Below are 24,071 nucleotides of genomic sequence, written 5' to 3'. Positions count from 1 at the left end.
CCCTCCATGAAATCGTTTTCCCCGTTAACTTGAGTTGGTTTTCATCAACCAGCAGGTGGTGCTAAAGTTCACTACTTCACTATAGGCAAAAAGAGGATTAAGACATGCTCAGTGTGATGTGATCGGGGTGTTATTGGTTTTATCCCACATCTGACTCCATATAATTGGTAAGCACTACATGATGTGACCACACATCATTCTGCCACTTCCAGGGGCCAATCACCCCATAGAAGATGTTCCCAGAATGAACAATCAACAGAGTGATATTGAATCCAGTGGCACCTCTGAAGAAAACAGAGACTTTATTTGCATTTTCAATAATAAATGTTTGCCTAACCCTCTAAACGTTAGACTCGGTTAGGGCAACACTATGTCAAAATGTGGAATGTAGAGTCTACGGATCTAAAAGATCTAAGCTTCCTCAAGAGGTTGTCAAGAGGTTGTCTGGTTTCACACAGTATCCATATTTTACTATCCAGATTACAACTGAAGTGGCACAAAATGATCAAACTATTGCACATCATGGAAAGGTATAGGAATAACTGATCCTACAGAGGAAAAAATTATAGTACAAATATGACAAATATCATACATCTGGCAACACTGGACAGCGCCCTCTGCAGGTCGTCAATCTGGAGGACTACATGTACATGAGAATAGGGCCGTTCTTATTTGAAAAGTCATCTAACACTTTCCCCCTTTCCTTTTCACATTCTTATCTTACCCACTCCTCCCTTCCCTTCCCTACCCTATAGATAGAACACTATCAACATGTAGTTAGATGCATTAATCAGACTGATGAGAGGGACTTCTCTGCAAGGGCCCATTCTATTGATGAGTCGACACAGCATGTGGTAACTCCATAATAATGGTCTGTATTTATAAAATGCTTTTCTAGTCTCAATGACCACTCAAACGTTATACAATTTACAGTTTTACATTGTGCAGCACTTTTATCTATGAGAAGGGGCAAGTTGGGGTTCAGTATCTTGCCCAAGGACACTTCGGCATTCAGAATGGGAAGACTGGGATCGAACCGTCAAACCCTGGACGGCTGCTCTAACCCTTGTGAGTGTATAACACTGTGCATGTTTCGTTTGTATATAAAGAATCAAACGAGTCATAATTGCAATAGACTACATGCTTAAACTTAATCAAAGGAAGTTTATCTTTATGCTTTATGTTAATCTGTGGAAGAATAACAAATCCTTCAGGTCCTAATTCTGTGGCTGATTCAGGTTAGTTTTATTATCTGAGCAGTGAAGATAAACATGAGAACAAGGCCATTACACACATTACACCATAATCATTTTTATATAATACCTTATAATGAATATGTGACTTTGTGGTTTAGGCCAGTTTTCAAAAGGCTGTAATCAATGGAATGGTCAATGATGTGATAGTTCCTGATTTAGCTAAATGATAATATGTCACAGACGACAATAGTGTTTGATGCAACTCATACAACACAAAAAAAAAACAGTTCAAGTATGATAACACTTTAATGCAATAATAATAATGATTCTGAAAACTATTACAGGTTTTTTTTTTTTCATGAGTCTAATTCATTTGTGTATGCTGACAGTTTAATAGTGAACATGCGACAAATGGTGCGTTTTAGATTCCCCCTGATATCTTCCACTGTTCGTGTGCTGTCAGGATATTTTTCAGGTATTATACCACAATAACATCTGATTAATATACTGTAGAACTGCGGCTTTCTCTCAAAATAATATAGCAACACCAATACAATAATGATGATATTGGAGTCAACACAAAGCTTTGTTTGGAGAGAATTTTATGAATTTCCAGAGTCAGCTCAGAGCTTTTCATAACAAACAGTAAAAACAGTGTTGTCGTAATTTGGCCTTTGACAAATAACTGGTATAAAATCCAAGTTGAGTCCAGAAAGATTCAATCAGAATCAAGATCTTTGTCACTTAAGTGACGAAACATTTGAATATAAAAATATTTCTACATTGAAATACAGGCTGCAATTGACCAGCAACTGCAGACAAAAACATACAAGCAAAAATAACAATAATTAGAAATTTTACAATAGTTCACTCTGATTCTTAACTTAATTTTTGAGCGTGAAGTTGTAAATTGATGAAAGTTGACTCATCATTGAATGACACCTGTAAACTTTCAGTAGCAAACAGAATGTTCATCATGTTCTTTTTGAAAGCACCTGGAATAACAGCAGTTAATGCAAACGTTAGTTTCATGAAATGCAATATTGTACTGTCTGACCTCTGCTTTGATGGTGTTATACACGTTCAAGAACCTGAAGAACCTTTCATGTACCTTTTGACATCCCAAAAACCCATATCCCTCTATAAAAATCCAACAAGTTCAGCTCAACGTATGGTCGAACTAAATCAGATGCACACCAAGTAGACTCGGAGTTGCGTCAGTGTGACCATAATTGTTTCATTTTCAACCCATATTTGAGCCACATATCTGAGGTGTTAGTTAAAACACCAGCACTTTACAGTATCCATCCTATCACTTCTAAATCAATATGCAGATAGTTGGTTTTCTATTTCAGACCTCCCTTAAATCTTTCAACGAAACCAACATCAACCAGCACCAGAGGAATGCCACCTATTAATGTTTTTAATTGCAGCAAGCTGTTACATTCTCCTCTACTACTCAACTTGAGGGAAGTTTCCATTTTGCATTAAGGTAGGCATACAGAGGTTAAGGTTAGGCAACCTCCTGTAGACAAAGTGAAAGGTCTGTCCACAGGGTCGGCTGAGGAGCTCAGACTTGATGCGCTGAGGGTGAGTGTCTGGAGCCAGCTGCTGGCTGGTATCCTCAGTAACCAGAAACAGTGCGTAGTTCTCCGTGTCAGGGATCTTGAATTTGTAGGCGCAGAGCGAGCTGACCTCCTCTGTGGTGGTATAAGAGTGGACGACCAAGGTTTTGGCCGTGCAGCCTGTGTCCAATTCCTGCAGGGCTACACGGAGATAGTTCTACGGAGAGATACAAAAGGTCCTGTTTTATACTTTGGCAGAAAAGAAAAAGACGAAGAATTCAAGCAGCCAGAGAAGACATGCAGTTACGTACGGCCACAGATAAACATCACGTGTAGTTGGTTCAATGATCCACAAGATGGAGCTTTCTACCAAAAATATAAAGCCATAGAGCCAGATGCACATGCTGTGATGTTAGTAGAAAATTGTAGAAATGCACCTTCCCAGTGCTGCTCGGGAAGTTTGGCTTTATATGGAATTGGTACAACTTTGACTCACTGCCTGGGTTTTCAAGGTGGGCTCAAGTCCGGCTTGATACCTGAAAGTCATCTACAGATGGCACCGAACGCTGGGCGGTGCGTCGGCAGTGCCACTGGTGCAGAGTGTTCCTGGCCTCGGAGCTCAGCACCCGGGCTGCTTGCTCTTCCTGGAAGTTCTTGATAAGGGCCATGGCCCCATAGGCGCTGGTCAGGTAATAACCTCCTAGGATAGAGACACGGAGAGGAAGAGGTTTGAAAGCTTGAATCTGGACGGAGAAAAAGAAACTGGAAAGTGAACCACATCAGGGTCATTTATCTAGAAATGAAATGAGCAAAAACTCTGATGTAATACAGGACAAACAGTTCCTCTTTCCTCTGATCCATTTCTCCCATTATAGAAATGAGTCAGATTTATGCATATGTTTCGGAACAGAGTTATTCACCTTAAAGGAACAGTTCACAGAAAAATGTAAATTCACTCATTATCTTGTCACCACTATGCCAAAGGAGGTTGGATGAAGTATTTGAGTCCACATACCACTTTAGGACTCTCAGGGGGTAAATAGTGTTTACCTCTTCTTCAGACATTATAAATTACCAGGAAAAACACAACATGCCTTCATACTGCTCGTGTGGTGTCCACAAGCCCCGACATTTATATTTGACCTGAAACAAGGTAATTTACACAGTGTTTTTAGCCTAAATGTCCACTGCCAGAATTGACTACGCTAGCGAGTGTAGCCACACGATGGTGTGTCAGAGGGTACGAGTACACCATCAAGGAAGTTATCAGAAGACATTTAAGCGAAAACATGGTGTAAATTGACTTCAACTGTATTGGTTTTGTCTGCAAAACTGTTTACCCCTGAGACTCCAGAAGTGTTTTGTGGACTCAAACACTTCACCCACCCCTGCATCGGCAAAGTGGTGAGTAGATAATGGGTGAATCTTTTTTGGTGAACTATCCCTTTAATGTTTTGTGGAACACTTTCATTAAATGTTTCCATATTTGATCTAAAGTATTTATGTCATAGCAAGAACTGATATTTTCAGATAATGTCTTAATATTCAAAGAAGGTTACACATACACATACACATGTATTGAAGCCCTTCCTAAATAACTCATGTGCCAGAAAGTTTGACGCTAATAGGAAAATATTTTATTCTGGGAAGGTTTTCTCTTTTCCTCTTAACCTGTTCCAGCCCATTCAAATCAAACACGGACTGGAATTTCCTGCCAATGTCGTCAGGGCTTTCCTTCCCATGCCTGTGTCAAACTCACTCATGAAGCTTCCTTGTGAACTCAACTCAGCCGACATGGTCACTGTAACAGGTCTGTGTTACAATGGGTCTTTCCGAAAGTGAGACGTGTTTGCATTTATTTCAGCAGCATGTGATAATAGAAACTGCATCTTAACAGTGGACTCTGTTACTAATCCTTACTAATATTTCTAAGAGCTTCAGGTTGAATTCTGACTCATGTGAACTATTCAGTCACACAGAAGTCTTGAACTTACTGTACACGCTCAGTAAAAGAGACTACAGAATACAACGTGTTGGTCAAAGACCTGTTGGATGCAGCAGTTATCAAACCTGGAGTCCAGTCAATGAAACCAGATGAGGGTGTGAATAACAGCAACTATTTCTTTTAAAAGTAAAATTTTTTGAGTTTGACAATCATAATCTGCTGATGTGAACCACGTCTTTATCCACATCTCATGAGACTTAGGAATTGTTGATTTGCATAAAACTGGAAAAAGTTACAAAGTTATCTTAAACAGATGGTTCTGCTCTTCAAACCATCTGGCAACTTCAGCTCAGTTAGAGCCTGGACTCTATCCCAAATGGAGAAGCTGTGAAATGAGCTCAAAAGAACCTCCTAGTGGCTGAGCTCAAGCAGTAAGGAGGACCTTCCTCCAGAATATGGTGCGCAGCTTGCAGGGGCAACAGGCAAAGCGGGCCCCAGGACTGAGAATGTGAAACTTTTGTTATCAGTGAACACACATAAGATTACAATTGTGTGTGTATTATTAGCATTAGAGCATTGTGTATTTGTGACTCAGAAGACGAATAAATGCACAACATTTCTTTCAGTTGTATTTGTCATTGTCCAGTGTAAATCACTGCAACAGCCTGAACGATATGCAAGGAAGCGGACTCCTAATATATGACCGCCCAGTGCGCCCACTCTTGATCTCTAATGATATGAACAGTTTCCAGGTTCCTAACAAGGGGATGTGCCTTCTGTTCACATAGTGAAAGAGCTTCCTTTTAAACAACAGTGTGGAACTCTTTCTAACCTCTCACCACACTGTCATGTGCCTGACCTCATGATGGAAATATACAATATCATATAACTTGCAGTGAAGCTACGAGGTTTCTGGCCCATACATTTTGCTGCTCGCCGCTGCCTTGTACCTTGCCAAAGTGTCCTACCTCCCCGCTCCCCCCACTGGTCTGCACCGATGTTGCACTTTGACAATAAACCCCAACACTAATCATAAGTTATTGGATCTTGAAATTTACTTTTTTGATTCCCTCTAGTATTGATCAGGTATGGATTTAAACCTAAAGTCTATGATTTAAACACATGGCAAAACAATGTTGGGTGAGAAATCAGTCAACATCAAACTGCCATTGATAAATAACTAACTAAATGTTATTGTCAGTTTAAACAGGAAGTGAGACAAGCAGACACACGGACACACGGACACACACACACACACACACACGCACACAGACTTCACACAAAAAGCTCTTCCTGCACACAGAAGGTAGGTTTGTTTTAATGCAAGTACCGAAGAAGAAGCGTCTTTGGTACAGCAGCACACAGGTCTTAACCTGAATGACTCGGGATATGGAGAGCAACAAAGTAACTAATTGAGTATTGGCACGTGTGTGTATGTGTGTGTGTTTGTGTGTGTGTGTGTGTGTATGTGTGTCTGCCCCCACTGCTAAAAAATCCTGTCGGAAACACAGAGGTAAATCACTTTATGTAAACAAACGTTTTTCTCTGCTTTTTAATCGAACTTTTACAAGGAATAGTTCAATTCAATGTTTGGAATAGAGCTTGAGTTAGCATGTTGTTAGCCTAGCCTAGCATGGAGACAGTGGGAAGCAGTAAGTCTGGCTCAGTCCAAAGGAAAGAAAACATACCTCAAATCATTCAAAATACTCCGTCATGAACAGGTTGAATCTTGCATGTTTAATACGTACACAAACAGAAATGTGAAAACTATTTGTGGTTTTGAAGGGATAGGTCAACCAAAACTTTAAATAAATAATGATCTCCTCAACTCTATGTCGATGGAGGGGCGGCTGAAGTGTTAATGCCACAAAACACTTTAGGAAAAAACATAAAATGTCTCAATACTGCTTGTGTGGAGTGTTCGCTGTTATCCTCAGCCCGGAGCCACGTTTGCGCACAACCTTGTGTGTCTATGCTCTCGCCAAAGGGGCACATGTCAAAATCAGCGAGAAATTCCTGCAGCTATCGCCAGAACTTGTTGATGAACCTAAACACAGCCCCCGAAAGGAAGATCACTGAGGAAATATAGGCTAAACACACGGTGTAAATGGCGCCATTTTGAGTCAAATTTGAACGTCAGTGCTTACAGACACTTGGATGACATCACAGGAGCAGTATGGAGGCATTTTTTATTGTTTTTTTTTTGTTGTGTTTTTTTTAACGTCTGAGGACGTGGTCACCAGTTACTTCAATCGGATTGGATTTGGCTGCAACACCTTTTACCCCTGAGACTCCTAAAGTGTTTAGTGTACTCAAACACTTCACCCACCCCTCCATCGACATAGAGGTGAGTAGTTAATGAGTGAATTTAAATTTTTGGGTGAACTATTCCTTTAAGAGGAGCCAGGTGCTGGTAGCTAGGCTAACCACATGCTGACTCCAGCTCTGTGCTACCCAGATAGAGAGATAAAACCCAATATATGTGCAATTGTAGTGTACGTTGTGTGCAAGGTTTTAAAGTTACACACCTAGATAGACATGGATCCAATAAAGTGAGCACATCTCCAGCACCTACCCTCTCCTTGCAGCAGGGACGGGTCCAGCAGCTCCATCATGTACTGGATCTCTGTGTCCAGCTGGGGCATGTCACACTGAGCCAGCACATAAGTCAGCATGGGCAGGAAGTCGTCGGCACCGTACATCCTCCCTGGAAGGAAGCAGGATGGGAGCAGAGAGGCAGGGGGGTGGTAACAGGTCAGACGGACGAGGCAATTAGAACAAACAAAAAGTATCCAGAGTAGTTTGAAATGAGCTTTGTTCTCAGGCTGTGTGCTACGTACAGTGTTCATTTAACACTGACACTATACCTGAGTTATCCTGCATGATGGTGTAGATGAGCTTGCACACACGAAGAAGCAGAGACACCTTTTTCTCAGGGGAGTACATCGTCCTCATGTTTAAGAACTTATGGCGGATCTTCTCAATAGCCACAGCGTCAGGGGGCACGGCCCCATCCACCCCCAGCTCCTGGGGCCTCTTGGCCTTAGCCAGGGCCAGGTTCTCCCTCAGCTGCTGCAAAGCTCCACTGCTTACCTACAGAAAAACCAACACAGGCAGGCTTTAAGGAGTCACTCGAGAAAACATGTTTGTTCACATTCTAGATAAGAGTTAGCTGAGAAGATCAGTCTGTACATTGGAAATTAAGCTGCAGCCCGCAGCCAGTTAGTAATATTACTACACTTAACTCTCTATTATCTCCAATTTCCTGTATTAGGCATGGTTTTGTTTTGAATTAAGTCATGTCAAAGACGGCTGTTTAAAGGTTCCCTGTTAAAATTTAAGGAAAGTCTGCTTCTCTCATAATGAACCATGACTAGTATGTATGATTATTTATCAAGCAAATAAAATATCCTTTCTATTAATGATAATGAAAGAACATCTTTTTTATTGTTTATTAGATTTTTTTAATTTAGAAATATGAATTAATTTTCTTTTTAAAATGTCCACAATCCAACAAGTCCTACATCTGATATAATAGTAACCATCAAAAAATCCAGACCTGGAAGTCATGTAAAGCCACCTCAACCACGGTCCTCAGAGGCTTCAGGACACACTTGTGCATGGCCTTCTCAAGCACCTGGTCTGTACACACACACGCACACACACACACAAACACACACACACACGCAGATAGGATAGAAAGAGAAAAATAATTTGAAAAAAACAAGTGATATTATAAAACATTAAATTCATCGTGGTTAATGTTGTAAGACTCAAGACAAGACACATCACACAAAACTTAAACTGTGCTCTCTATTATTATAAAAATCTGTATGAGTCTCGACATTCAGACAATTTATTACTCAGTAAATTACAGTCTCTACATGACACAAAGTAAGATGTCAGCCCAACTCAAACCATAATCTAGTCATTAAACCTAAAGGGAAACAAACTGCACAGAATCATATTCTTCTCCTTTTATACTACCTTTTAACTATATAAATTTGATTACAGTAACTCCAGTACAGGACAAATATTGATCTGATAAGACTGGCCTTTTCATTAAATGATCAACATAATGTCTGACTGTGGTTCTCAAGATCTCTATTAGTCTCTGATGATAAAACCAAGTATTTATTCATCATTATTTATTGTTGTAAAATTGACTCAAAGAGATATACACCAAGACATTATCGCTGCTTTAGATCAACAGTCATAGCCACTGAGCTTCTTCTGCTGTGTGCTTTCTTTAATACATTTATACGTGCGGTAAAAAACAATTTTGTAACAACAGCATTATAAATGCAACAAGAAGCTGATTAATGATTAAGTCCATCAAAAGAAAACTGATCAGGAACTATTCTTAAAAAGGAATATACAAATATCAGTGAACCAATGTCCTCTGTGATGATTTGGTGCCAACATGAATGTGCTTTGACTGTATGTAAAACAAATGGGAGGAAGTTTGGGTTTATTGCAGATGCCATCAGAACTGTGTACAGTAGAAGTTCAAGGAATGGTTAGACTTGAACATTGGTTTCCTCTGACACTTAATTTACAATTAAATTAAGATTTAATTGCAAGATTGATCGATAATGAAAATAATTGTTAGTTGCAGCCCAAAACATCAAAGTGTCTATCAAAGTGTATAGGATTTCTAACTCCTGGGTTTCAACAACTATAACTAAATGAATGATTAACTAACCTCAGTGTTTGACATTCAAAGACTTAAAGTCAGGTTTCCTGTGATAGCTTACATATTTGTCATTGAGTTAAAGGGCGACTTCACTGTTTCGTGTTGCTCTTTGTAGAGTTTAAGATTAGGCTGAATCCCACCAGGTAAGTCACCAACAAGGAATTCAATCAAACATGGAGCTCAACTCTGTTCACAAATATACCATTCAGTCAGCTGACATGAAATCCAATGTTGAGTTTGGATTTTACAATGCTCCATCTGTACCTCAGACGTAGTCCATAGGCTTCATCTCATTTCCTGCCTATCTCAACAATGTCCAGCATCTCACACTGAAACAGTTGTCTTATTTTCCACTGGCAGCACAGACACAAATAGTCATGGTGCACAGGAATCTCGATCCTCCAGTGTCATGCTAATGCAATGAGTTAAGCAGAACAAAATACATTGTTTTGCAACAGTGTAAACAAATGAGCTTGCACACACAGGAGCTGTTCTTCTTCTGGCCGCCTTTGCCTTTATGGTCGAAAACACCAGAGGAGCACAAATACGAGTCCACTGTAAAAATGCCGGTAAGGAAAATAATGCGTTCATGAACTTACTAAAGAACAAGTGACAGCCTGAGTTGTTTACAGTGGTGGACAATTCTGTCAGATCCTCCTGTGTACACAAGGAGGGGTACAGAGGCTATTCAGGACACTCATTCTGGCACACACACACACACAAACTGCATACTTCCTGATTCCTTCCAGAAAGGCTCATTTCCTTTGTATATTGAGCAATGTTTGTTATTGGGCTTTATCTGGGCAACAACCTGTTCATAGGCTTCCTTCAAGTGGCATAAACTGAAGAGGAGTGTGTGATATAAAGAGAAACACGCGGCCACATCCACATACACACTAGCACATGCCTGAAAACGTGAATCAATTGCTCACAGAAATGTACATGAGAACAAGCTTTACATCTGTATAGAAATGGCAGTCTCCCCTTCATCCTGCCGGTTGTTCTCATCTTGTCACAGCCATACTTCTGTGTGTATTCTAATAATCGTACACCCTCCCTTTAAAAACACCTAATGGCGGATCATTCAGTGCTATATATTACAATCGCGACCAATATTGAAAAGTTTGGAGTTTCAGCTCGCCTTTTTCTTCAAACTCAAACTTATCAGATAAAGAGTAAAATGTATTTTCCAAGATGTCACATTTTGAGCCATAATGTATAATGACACACGGCTCTCCCGCTCTGTACACACTCAGGAGGGGAGCAGAAAAATCCAATCTGTCGGCCCCGCCGCTCACACTTTTTTGTTTTCCAGGAAAAAACTAACAACTATAATTCTGCTATAAAAACCTACTATTTATAGCATAAAAAGTACACACAGTCCTCTCATTATGTATTTACGTCTTTACGTTTTTTCACAATTTCCGACCTTGAAGAGAACCTTTTTTGCGAGTGTTAGGCATTAATGTGCGGATCTGTGGTCTGCTAGCACAACCAGAGTGGATCACTTCTCTGTCTCTGAACAAGGCCTTGCTGTTATTGTTTACAATGAACAAGGGATGTGAGATGCGTGCAGAGACGTGCTTACATATTCATGCAAATTCTCTCCACAGTAATCTGCTTGGACTGAAACAACCTTTTGATATTGCCACTCATGTCTGAAAACTTCATTTATACGATCACCATGGCCTCCAGGAAAGCATCAACACATCTGATCAACACCACGAGGATCAGAAATAGGATATCCAAAGTAGAAACCAATGTTATTCAATGTTACCACAAGTAGATGCACAAGAGCTTTGCCTGAATGAAACAATTAATCAGAAATGTAAAAGAATTACAGTACAGATTTAACCTGACATTTGAAGCCAGCTTTAATACTCAAGGCTGTGAATACATTTTAACGATTTCAACTGCACTATGAGCCTAAGACAACGAACTGCGGCCAAGGATTAACTCATTGGGGCACAGCACAATGGCATTTTCGTAACTCAACACCTTTAATGAGGCAGACTAATATGGAAAACTTCAGCTCTGACTCTCGAGACAGCGGCAAGTCTGGGCACTATGTGAACATTGTCAGTGACTTAAGTCATTTTCAAATCCTCTTCTGTAGAAATAGTAAAGGGGTTGTACTTCTCAGATTATAGTGGAATGAAAACTTGTATGGAACCGAATGCTGTCGAAGATGGCATCTGACTAACACATCACACACGTGCCCACGCATGTATGAGCAGATGTTTCAAAAAGTATGGACATACAAACCCACTTATAACCTCCAACCTCAAAAGCTATATTTAGAGTCATGGTTTAAAGATTCTCAATGTACTTGTCCTACTTACCGATCTGGTCCTCAGGTATGAGTGACTCTATAGGTGGGTCCAGCTCAGAGCTCTGGCGCAGGTAAGCCTTCATCTGCGTCATAAACTGCCTGAGAGTCTGCAGAAAATCCATCCCTGATGTGTGACAGCCTCGGTTCTCCTGAACAAAGCTGATGTAGTCCTGAACCAGGGAGCCAAAATATGAGCTTTTGTTCCTGGACAGTTCAGCAATCCTTTTTACCGCCCGTCTCTCCGGGGTCATGAGGGAGCTTAGCATGCCGCTCACCTTGCGAAAGCGTCCCTTCAACGCCCTAGGGAGGATAAAGGACCCTCCACCAAGGCTCACACCAACCTTTCGCCTCCGAGCTTTAAAGGATGTACGAAGGCGCATCTCTAGATCTGTCTCCAGGCCGACCCCATAATCCTCCTCTTCATCTTCTTCGCCGTCCTCATCCTCCTCACTGCTGTCCTCCACTGGGTCTTGATGGTTGCGGTGTTGAGACGGGCTGGGGGCCAGTCCTAGGGAGAATCCAGGGGACTGTGAGTACTCCAGTGAGTCAGAAGAAGAAGTAGACATGCTCATGTCACTGAGGCGCTGATGTCCCCTTTCATTGGGACTGGATGTACTCTGAGCGTTACTCTCCAGTGGTACATCAGTGGGGACAGCAGGCGGAGGCTGGCATGATGGAAGCTTGGCACGAGATAGGGCCCTGGCAATAGTCTCATCGTCCATTGCGATGTGGCAGCGGTGGGCCTCCATATCAGGCTTTTGAGGCCTTGGAGGTGGTGTGTTCAAAGGCACGGTCATTGGTGAGCTGGCACCTTTGGTAAGGCTGCTGTGTTTGGCACCAATTGGTGGTCGAGCAGGAGCTGGGCGCTTGCTGGGGGGCTGGGGTTGCCTCGTGGCCACAGCAACAGCCTCCGGCATGGTCTTGGGTCTGGTGGTAGCGGCTGGAGGCCCAGGTGGAGGTGGCGCAGGGCGGCGGCGTGGCATTGAGCGCGGGGGAGGGGGACGGGGGGGAGGGAGCCTTGATTTTCCGTTCAGTTTGATATTGTCTCTTTGTTGCTCACTAGACTTGCTGCTGCTCAACGGCTTCACAGATGATTCCCCCACATTCTCTGGGTGTTTACTGGACTTGTCAGCATGTGGAGGAGAATCCTCTGCGCAGTGGCGATGGTGGTGTTGATGAGTCTGGAGGAACAGCGGGTTAACGAAGCACAGAGGACCACTGGAATGTCTTCTCTCCAGATTATATGAAGGTGGAACAGCGTGGGACCGTAAGGTTGGAGGCGCGCTCTCACAGTAATACCCGGTGTGTCTCTGCTGCGACCCCCCGACCTCCCCGTTCCTGTTGGTTCGCTGGGGGCTGAGGGTACGGCTCAGAGGGCGACAGGGGCGGGGGGAGGTGCGACGCTGACTGCACAGGGCAGAGTCCCAGAAGCCTATAACACACAGACACAGAAAGTTAAACATTACAACTTTAAGCTACACATAGTTCTCCTGGTTCAACCAAAAGTTCACAGAGGGGCATCAAGAGTGTTCAAATGAAAAGATGAGTTAAAGAATAGATGTATAATAACGAAGCCAGTATTCTCAACTATTTTCAATAAAAGTTCTTACTGTTTTGTCTTTACCTCGCTTTCTTCTTGTGTGTGTGTCTTTCTTTTTGCTGGTCCGAGAAATGCGGTGACTTAAGCTCCGTGTCTCTTGTGTGTGTCTGATTCACTGAATGCCGACACACACCCAGAGACGTACAGAGGGAGTTACCCTTGCTAATCACAGAGTGGGAGGGCACTCAACACACCACACAGAACACAGTCCCAGTTCCTCCACTCCTTCTTCCTGCTCTGTTTTCCTTCTCTCGTATTTCAAACAGAACTGTATTCCCCTGCGGTTCCCCTAAATGAGTACTTTTTATTTAATTTTCTTTTGTTCAGGGAATTGAAAGCTGTCTGCAAACCATGTGTGTATGATCTTATGCCTTTTTTCTCTCCTGCTTTAAATCAATGGTCTTTCTTGTCAGTGTGTCAGTGATTTCACCAAACTGAAAGTAACAGGCCACAGATCACACACTTTAATGCATATGCACCGAGACTACAGCCTAAGTCTGGTGCGAACGGTCGTGCAGCCTAAAAATGGAAACGTGACCTCTAGCATTCCTGCTGAGGAAAGCAGAGTCCAGCTGGTAGAGCAGTTTCAGATGTCTCATAATACCTCCGTGTCTAGAGAGTGAACTTTGCCTGTGGTATTCTCACTTGTCCATGTGAGCAATGAGCATCTGACACTACAGAGCATGACTGCACCAGGCAGCCAAACCTTAATACCCCATATACTGTAATACTAACTGACCTCACTGTAGCAGTAGTTGCAAAAGAGCATGCCAAAAATACTGTAATAGATTAATATTTGTCTGTGGTCAGGTCACACACTAATACAAATTGAAATGCAAAAAAACATTATGTTAATATTTATATTGGGCTCTCTAGTCTTGATGACCACTCAAAGTGCTTTACAGATATATATATATATATTTTTTGTCATTCACCCATTCACAAGCACATTCATAAAGTATATCTATGGGCATGCAGCACGTTATTCTGTATCAGGTGATTTGGTTCAGTGTCTTGCCCAAGTACACTTTGGCATGCGTAATGGGGGAAAACTTTGGTTTTCCCCATCGGTGGTTGAAAATTCAACCACCGACCCTCTGTTTAAAGGACTCCTGAGCCACAGCAACCAACCTAAAAGGATTTGCCACTTCCTTTGGGGGTTTCAAAACACAGGTAAAAAAATCTTTACATGGACAGGGATGATTGTGCCCCTTTGGGACATTGGCAGGCTTTTAATGTGAAAAAGTTGTGCAGGAAATGTCTTGTGGACAGTCGATTCAAAGAATCTGAATAATTGTTCAATTGAAAGCTACTGAAAATAATTATGAAATTGAATGAAATCAACACATCTGTTTAGCTGGACAGACACAGAGAATAAGTTCAAATATGACTATGTAAAAATGTAGTTAAATGAAAAAGTAAAATACCAGAGATTGGGGGAAACTTTAGAGACATCAACGACTTAATGTTACTAAATATAACAGTAACACTAGTAGCACTATGCCAGCCCCTTCACAAGGCCGTAGGAAGGCCCTGTACTAACATGCTTATAGAGTCAATGCTAACAAACTTCTTTACCACGTTCACCCTCTTATTTGAGCATGTTAGTTATTCAACTTTAGCACTAAATGCATAGAAGTCTAATGAGAATATCATGCGAAAGCTTAATACCATCCATCCTATACTGCAGAGATAAAAGTCCGGGCCAAACTGCTGGACCATCCCTAACATTACTACAATTTGAATAGTAGACTAATGACAGATATCAATGGACTAAATATTCATGATGAATGCACCAGTTAATAAGTTAAATTGGGGGCAGGAGGGATAGGGTGCAAAGTCTCTGTCATATTCAAATGTCTGAAGTTGTTTGCAACATGTGTTTGTGTTTCACATGTGCGTGCCCAGGTCCACAACCAAAATTCAGGCAGCCTGCATTTTGTCTTTAAATAGAGGCTGTCCAGTGGAGAAGGGAGTTTCCCTTTAATGAATGTATGCGCTTGTTATGTGAAGTTCAGAAGCTTGCTTATAATTTATGGGGTTTTCAGCTTTTCCAGAACATATTAAATGTAGGGAGAAAAGTGCTAAAGCAACTACAACGCAGACTAACACTCGCTTCCATTCACACCAATACGGTCATGTAAATACAATGACAGCGTCTCACGTTTGTAAATACCAATGACACAGTCTACTGCACGTTACGTTAGCACTAACACTTGCGAAGCTTGCGGGTTTTCACAAATTTTTGACTTTGGTATGATGGTATGTGTGTGTTTAGACAGTATCAGCCAACTGTAGCTTTCCACTGGCCACTCCCTTCCCCCCCACACTGAGCACTGAGTAATGTCGTAGGCTTCCAATGTAGGAAGCTGACTCACTGCAGCTTCACAGCTGCTGAGCCTGGAATAACTTGACAGAGATGAAGTGACTAAAACTGCTGTGAAAACAGACCTGAATGGTCAGCGTGGAAAGACAAAGGAAAATAAACAAAACTTCTGCACACAAATGATGGTTGTTCAATTTGTCTTTGCTTTGTATGACTGACAGTTTTCGTGGATATCGAGCGTCATTATTATGTGCACATGCACAGCCAGGGGACAGATAGCGTCTGATAATCAATAAATTGATCAGATTGTATTTGTATAGCCCATATTTACAAATCACAATTTGTCTCCTAGGGCTTATCCACTTCTGTCCTTAACCCTCATCTAAAGTAGAGAATGAAGGCTAATGAGGAGGTCAGCATGAAAAGCGGATTCATAGACTGGAACTGTGTGAATGACAGAAATAGTGGTTGGCAATATTTACTGTTTTGATGATCTGGTAACAGCTCTAGGTGTTATCAAATCTGTGGATGATTTTAAACTGCAGGAACTAATAATGGTATAGTTATAAGAGTATTTAAAGTCGATATTAGATATTGCCTGGGTTTGTGTTTGACATGTGTTAGAGGAGCAGGCTGATGGCTTTGGGTGGATGTTGTGTCACATTGTTGTAATGCTATTCATAGACTGGAATATTAGATGCTAATGTAATTGCTACAACCACAATGAGCAGTGCTCCCATCAGGCAAACAGCATGACAAAAAAATGTTGTGCTGATATTGTGCTTTTAAGTTTAGCCCATGCTGTAAATCTATGTTCTTTAGTCCTACCCTCGTTTGTGTCACACTAATCTATGAATGTATTCTGCATTTGAATATGCAGAATTATAAGGTCTTTGAGCACAGGTTTCCCTATAAATAACTGTAGAGATGAAATGGTACTATTTCTGGTTATCGCTCTGTAATTAGCATTAACTATGTGGCCACAGTGCACAGCTGCTATTCACTAAGAAATAGTTAGAGCTCATTACAAGATGCCATGTTGACATTTATTTAGTTGTTGTGACGATCTAAACTAGATTAGATTAGGCTTTTGAGGTTTTTTAAACATTAGCGGGAGAAGCAAGCTTGCTGTCTCCACCTGCTTCCAGTCTAAAATGAGATTAAATCTCATGAATAGCATTATGCTTTGAAAATGTATCAACAGTGAATTTATTTATGGTTCAAACTCCACGAGGTTGCTCAAGATGATGAGCAAAGTATTAAACGAAAATACCTGCTCCGAGCTGAGCCACCTCCTCCAGCTCTTTCTGAGTCTTGGCAGATGCAATGGCCTCTGGGAGTCTGATTGTGAAAGGCAGGACATCCCTAAGGAAAGAAAAAACAGCCATAAATATAACAAAAAACACAGGACAGAAAGTCATAGAGTTTAGATAGTGACTATCTCTCATCATTACTGTTTAGTGGTTTGTACTTTCTGGTTAAATTAATATTGCAGTTTTGTCAATGACACACCCTGACAAAAGTGATAATGCCATAAATCTATTAAACAAACAGTAATAATGTTGACACACCCTGTGTTTCCATTCATAGATAAACATCTCCCAAAATTGTGTTGCTCAACCAAAACTCTATGCTCCATCTACACAGTCACATCCACTGCTGGACTGGTTATTGCTTGTGGCACAGTTTCCCACTGTTCCCTGTCTGCAGTTTGAGTCTGTCTGAGACCCTGGCACCGGCTAAAACAAGAAGTGAGAGCCCTGGGCACTGACAGTTGACTGCTTACTCGACAAACTCTGTTTTCACGTGGAGGTTAAAACCTCAAATCCCCTCTCTAACAGGGCAGCACAAAGAGAAGCTGAAGAATGTGACAGATGGACAGACAGAAAAGGAAATGTGTATTTACCTGCTAATACAGTAGAAAGCCACTAGGCGAAAAAGGTCTGCAAAACTTATACCAGATCCCTCGAGAGAAAATGCTGCAAAAACATGAAAATGCGGATTAAATAGCAGTTAATTCTAGTTCATCTATTCATTTATTAAAAAAAAACCATTATGACCCATTGTTTAAAGCTGCTTTCATAAAAGATCCTGCATGTTATTATATAGAGTCTGAGGGCCTGGGACCAGGTTTTGTTTTTTTTCCCCGTAAACAGTACATGTGGAGAGCAAAAGATCAGCTACACATCGGCTCTTGGCTTTTTAATTTATCTCCATTCATGGGCAGAAAGCTGTAAATAGAGATTATCCCAAATATCGTCTGGACCTTAAACCCCTGCAAAAAGTATCAATGTTTGAGGAAAAACATTTGATCCGTGTGATAAAGAAACTTGGCGGACTGTGGAAAGGGTGCGGTCCATATCTGCTGTCTAAACAGGAGAAGCCCCAAAATATTATATGGGAGTGAAACAGTGCGCAGGCCCATAATGTATCATGTTGACCAGGGATGCTGAATCCTTTTAAACTTCTTCAAAACCAGAGCCAATAGCAAACATTTGAAGAAAACTCCTTTGGGATCAAAAATTAAACTCAGAGTCCCGAGGCACTGATAAACCCCTCAGTTATACCTGCTACAACTTCCACTGAACTCAGCACTTCTGGCCATACCAACCTCTGTTGAATTTTACAGATTTGGTTTCTGCAATGTTTAACCTAATTTTATTATTGTTGTAAAACATGTTGCACCGTTGCAATAAACATTTGAACTTGAGTTGTCTGACTGAACCATTTCCGTTTTGAGTCCAATTGCAATCTTTGGGTGAACTATCTCTTTAAGAAACTTTCAAGGAATAACTTGTATGTTAATGAGCAAAAGTGAAACTATTCATTCACATGGCTGACTTGATACAGCACTGTGATCAGTACGTGAGCCTCATTCAAGAGCAGCTGACCCACATCTTAAGGTCAAACCAGGCCAGAGGCACTGTGGCCCCTCCCCCGTGTGCTGTCCTTTCAGTTCAGAGAATCCACAGCCGCTATATCATCACACTTTGGCTTTGCAACGGCTCCGTTACTCACTCTCTGTGTGGAAGCACAACACATGCAGGAAGAGGTATTCTAATATTATGAGTATCTTTAAATTGTATATTTTTTAAACACCACAGTTAATAAACATGCACAACACTATATAAATTAATCTTACTTCACGCTTATGGCCTCCGATGTCAACAAGGGGACAAACTGTAACTGAGGTACACGTGTTACAGATATTGCGTCTCCTTCCGGTATTGCAAATGCTAGATTATGTGGGATCATCTTTTGAAGCAAACTTGGACACCTAGTCTGACTTGTCAATGTATTTGACAGCCCCTGAGGCACTACTGATTCTGATTTAATCCATGATGAATCCTGACTCCAGGTAGAGTCATTTTAACAAACATATTACTCACTGTACTGGCTCTCCTTGACAGGAAAATGGCTGATGGGAGTGTCTGATTGATCCTGCTTCAGGCGCACAGACAGAACCTTTCTCTGCAGAGCAGCGGACTTCCTGACCAAGAATACCTGCCCCGAAGAGGAAACATCCGTCATGACATGTAAAGCAAGCTTAGATAATATTAGATGAACATTGGTATCACAGGAGGGTGACTCCTCACCCCTGGTGGCTGCTTGAGCAGAAAGCGACTGGCCTCCTCTTCACTGATTGCCAGCAGCAACCACACTGGGTGGGTTTGATTCAGCCTGTCCAACACGCTCATCCTCCTTCGCAATGAGTCGTACCCAGAGTCCCTTTCACCCCCCACCCCGCTGCAGTGGTGCGACTGCAGGTAAAAACCGCTCACCTCACTCTCCATCCTGACAGCATGACAGAGAGAGGGACAGAATCAAATACTAATGCCATCTGCTGGTGATAATGTGCATAGTAGTGAATACATATTTACAAATATTGTTAATCCTATTTAGCAGATAACTAAACAAAGCAGAGAACAGCAATAAAATGCTTTGCCTAATTGAGGCAGATATTATTTTCAGATATTATCAGGAAATAATTTGAGATCAGATTGAGGAAAGCAGGAGAAATGTAGGAAATACAACATTACCCCCGCAGCTCCATGGGCTCCTTGTCCGTAGTCGGAGAGGTCTGGACCATCTCCTTCTTCAGCTCCCCGATCTCCAGTGCAAACGTGTCAATCAGCTGCAAGAAGACAGAATAAGAGGCTTCCAGTGAATATCAGAAGGAGAAGTGGAGGGGGAGCAGCACTAAACGAAACTGACGACATCTCTCCAACATAGAATGCAAAGTAAGAAAGTGAGACTTTGGGACGGACAGACTGAAGAGTCAGATCTGGAACAAAGGGCAGGAAACAAGTTAGTCATTTCTCCTGTATGTGGACTTCATTTCCTATAGACAGGAAACAAAGCATTGTAGAGAGCGGGCCACCAAACTTCCAATGTTGTTTTTTAAAGACAAACACAAAGAGATTTAAACATCTGGATAAATCTGGACAGGAAGCTTGTATGACTACATCCTCCACACCACACTGGACTCACTTGAGATAAAAACTATCACCTGTCATTGAAATCTGTCAACAAAAACATTAGTCAACAGAATGTGACGGTGAAAGTGTGGTGAACAATGCTCATCATGCCGTGGTGCTGGAATCTCTTATCACTTACTCCAGCCTCAGAATGCACACCAGCGCCATCTGAACAAATAAACAGGGAGTATGCTGTGTTACTATTGGATTCAGAGAAGTGAGCTGAATCTAAAAAACATGTATTTCTCGCCTGTGTTGTGAGAAAAGAGTGATTCAATTTGATCACATAAATCGTATTAATAATTATCTGCATGCACTAGTCCCTTTCACTTCGCAATATCTTCTACACCGCTGAAAATCACTCGTCTAGAGTAAAATACAACGTGAGAGAGAGTACATTCTAAATTCAAGCCTAAATCAGCACAGTTAACCAGTTGTGCCCAAAAGGGCGCAACTGGTTTGAAAGCAACAGAGTTTGAAAGCTCCTCAGTTAAAGCCTACAAAACAACTTGTTTTCATGTTGTCTTCTCTTTTCCTGCATTTTCCACATTCCCTCACTCCACATGTTAGAGCGCTCTCAGGGATTCAGGGCCTGCTGAAACATTACTGAGCAGATGTTGAAATCTGGACGCTCTGCACTGAGGATCTGGGTCAAACAATTCAAACAAAACAAGTCCGCCGCAGAGCACAGCGTAATGAAGACCAGAAAATTTTAGGCAATCGAGGAAAGTATGTTGACATCAACTGCAGATGGAAAATTCCTGTCCCATTACCAGAGTTTCTTGATGTGGTAAACGCCAAACATGTAGATCAAACTCAAAGAATTACTCTTAATATTCTTAAACTGTAGGTTTTGTTTTTTATATACACTTTTTTTTGTCTGAACCAATGCTTCCATTACAGATTTCAACCAATAGGAGGCATCCTTTTACAAACTATTCTCCACCAGGCAGGCTGCAGGCAGACCACATGAACCACAGCCCCCTCCCCCTCGCAGGATAAGTCTATGGACTGATGTAAGTGGTGCCAGCTCTGCTGAAGCCCAATTCTCTCTCAGCGTTCTGTCTGGTTAAAACTGAATCATACGACACAAATCGACAGGTCAGCTCCAGACTGAAAACAGTGCAACTCAAACTAAGTCTGGTGACGCTCAGTCTTGTGGTAAGAGGTGACTATTCCAGTCTCCACAGCCGACCGGAGACAGCCAGCGCGCTTTCACACAGCAGAACGTGTCATTTTCTTCTCAAGAGCTTTGAGGAGCCTAAAATCCGAAGCTGCAATCAGCTGAAGTGGCAGCATAAACTGACCGACCCCTGAATTAGTGCTGAGTGACTGCAGTCAATCCCAGAGAGGGAAATCATTCGGAAAAACAAGCTTTCTCTCTTTCCAGTCCTCGAAAGCAACAGAGAGGCTGTTGAAGGTACTTTATAACTGTGTAACTTGATTTGCACTATAGTTCAAGGGACACCATTGTTTACAGTGGAGCTCATGCTGTTCCGTAAAATAATCAACTCTCTGACATTTGTTTCGAAAGACCTCCCGTTTAAGTTTTTCAAATGTGAGGGTTTCCTGCTTCTCTCAGATTTTTCTCTGCTTTATTAGAACATATTGAATATGTGCATGTTTAGAAAGTGCATTAAGGTTTGACAAAAATAATAATAGGAAAAAATTTGTGTTAAAATAATTAAGTAAGTATTTCCCAGTCTGTTCACTAATAACTCCTCATTATCTACTAATGCAGGTTTGTTCTAATCAATGTAGTGAATACTGTTATTTTGTTGTTGTGTTCAGTTACACGCAGCATATTGCACTTCTGTCCGCCCTGGGAGAGGGATCCCTCACATGTGGCTCACTCTGAGGTTTCTATGTTGTTACCCCCTGTTAATAGACATTATAGCACTGGTACATAGCACTGGTCGTCTGTTTATTCAAATCGTATTAATATTGAACATATTTCATGTCAAAATCAAACCAAACTTTGTTAATGCACTTACTTGGGTGATTCACAATTGCCAAGTATGAAACAGACCTTTGTGAAATTATAAAGTAAAAAAATTGCTTACATTAATATAGTATCTTCAAGTCTGTTCTCCAGTAACTCATCACAATCAGGATATTCAGGAACTACTAATTACTGATTCATTATTAGCTTGCTATGGATTTGATACCATTTAAATAAAATTATTAGACTACAAACCTGGGGCCAGAGTTTGCTTTAGTATTGCAATAATTTGCACAACACAAACACACAGAAGTAGAAATATTGTTATTACCTTCTTTTAACAGACAGGCATTGAATTATCTGAATGAAAATGGGTAATGAGGCCAGAGGAGAAGACATGGGAAATTCCTGAGCTATAAAATGAAGGTCAGTGAACACGAGAGCTGCCGAGTGACTGGAACTGGGCAGAGTGCCGTGTGCAGCTCTAATGGTGGCGCCCAAGCTGGCCTTATTTCACTCTGACAACTTTAAGAGGAAAAAGACTGACATTGAGGAACACACTCCATAACAAGAGTGTGTGTGACACTAACTTTTATAAACCTAACCCACTTCATTCAGCTGGGTTTGTTTCCACTTTTATTGACTCCATCCTCTCTGCAGGACACAAGTATACAAGGACGTGTGTCTGTGTGTCTGTGTGTATGTGCGTGTTTCTGTAGAGGTAAGTGATTCTCTGCATGTGCGCTGTTAAAGCCATGACTGGAGTCAATGGGAAACTATGTGTTTGGTTTTGTCACACAGACACACACACAGAGCACTTTCACAGAGGTAGCAGAAGGAAAAAGCTGCAAAGGAAATGAGAGGCGAGACAACATTCTGTTTTGTTTCATAGTCGTCTGAACCTTTAAAAGTGGCTGTTGGTGCATTTCAGCTGGATGAAGTGTGGAGACGCCGTCAGGTGAAAACTGCAACTTTTACATAGCGTGCATCTCAAGTTTGAGGTGCCTTGCTCAATGGCATTACACAGATGAGTGAGAATGTAGCAGGAAGTACAAGGCTACAGCTGCTTTAAATATAGAATGTAAAGTAGGTTATATGAAACACAAAATAACAAAAACCTATACAGATTAAGAAATACAGATTAGTCACAAGGGAGGGATGAACAGACGATTGTAGGGTTTTAACGTCAGCAGCACAACTTCTGTTTTGTTGCTGCAGATAAACCAGTTAGGATGATACAAAGTTTTCCACATTCCTTCAAAAAGCTCTGCACAAAACATTCAGCACACAAACGATACAAGGTGACAATATATAATGTTTGAGGAGGACTCACTAATGACAAGGAATAATTCTGAAGTAGCTCCAAAAGGAGAACTGCACTAGTTGATATAATTGGGATTGATGAGTAAATATCTTTGCCCCCTTGTTGCAGAGTGATCAGGTGGATGCTGGGGGTTTTGAATGGGGTGGATCAACAGGTGGTTATACTGACGCATGCAGGGCAGCAGAGGCACTGTCAAGCAAAGGGGGAGATGGGGAATCTTTGCAGCTTAAATAGACCGGCAAACTGGTAGGGTGTTTAGGATAAAGGGGCTGTGGCGAGTGAAGCATGTCACATGATTAGCGCAGCGCAGCTCGAGTTGACTGCCTGAACGAGCTCACAACCATCCCTCCATGTACCACGGAGATGCTGCCCTATTGTCTGGTGCAAACCTGATTTTGTGGGTCTCTGCATCGACTGGGATTTATTTCATTCATGTATTTACACCTATTGTAATGTTATGATGACACAAAATCTTTGTTCCTGGCATAGGCCTGCGTTGTCAATGTGTAGCCCTACGTCCACTTTTGAGGGACCCCTCCTTCTAACCGTGTCTCCTGTGTCACCTCTCTCTTTTCTATTGTTGTACTCCATGGGAGAAGAACGTGACATTAAAGTCATAAAAGTTTGTCTATAAAAACTTCTTGAGTACTTTACACTAAATTTTATG

At 41.5% G+C, this 24,071-nt stretch overlaps 1 protein-coding gene across 2 annotated transcripts in view; it reads right to left on the bottom strand.

The window, feature by feature from the left end:
* Nucleotides 1-1,483: 1,483 nt before the first annotated feature.
* The window catches only part of LOC133953560 (ras and Rab interactor 2-like), a 36,095-nt gene continuing 13,507 nt past the window's right edge, over nucleotides 1,484-24,071 (bottom strand). The window contains exons 3-13 of one of the 2 annotated variants that reach the window (XM_062387519.1): nucleotides 19,701-19,795; nucleotides 19,257-19,455; nucleotides 19,050-19,164; nucleotides 17,567-17,639; nucleotides 16,934-17,025; nucleotides 11,745-13,166; nucleotides 8,266-8,348; nucleotides 7,574-7,799; nucleotides 7,282-7,413; nucleotides 3,298-3,461; nucleotides 1,484-2,978 (exon numbers count right to left, since the gene is read on the bottom strand). In XM_062387519.1, coding sequence (XP_062243503.1) covers nucleotides 2,652-2,978; nucleotides 3,298-3,461; nucleotides 7,282-7,413; nucleotides 7,574-7,799; nucleotides 8,266-8,348; nucleotides 11,745-13,166; nucleotides 16,934-17,025; nucleotides 17,567-17,639; nucleotides 19,050-19,164; nucleotides 19,257-19,455; nucleotides 19,701-19,795 — 2,928 coding nt within the window. In that variant the 3' untranslated portion in view covers nucleotides 1,484-2,651. Of the gene's footprint in view, nucleotides 2,979-3,257; nucleotides 3,462-7,281; nucleotides 7,414-7,573; nucleotides 7,800-8,265; nucleotides 8,349-11,744; nucleotides 13,167-16,933; nucleotides 17,026-17,566; nucleotides 17,640-19,049; nucleotides 19,165-19,256; nucleotides 19,456-19,700; nucleotides 19,796-24,071 lie in introns of both variants that reach the window. The other variant, XM_062387520.1, reaches the window with a different exon arrangement.

Source organism: Platichthys flesus, chromosome 5, assembly GCF_949316205.1.
Source record: "Platichthys flesus chromosome 5, fPlaFle2.1, whole genome shotgun sequence".
Classification (NCBI taxonomy): Eukaryota; Metazoa; Chordata; class Actinopteri; order Pleuronectiformes; family Pleuronectidae; genus Platichthys; species Platichthys flesus.
The sequence above is the reverse complement of the archived record's forward strand: the minus strand, read 5'-3'. Positions and strand labels throughout refer to the sequence as shown.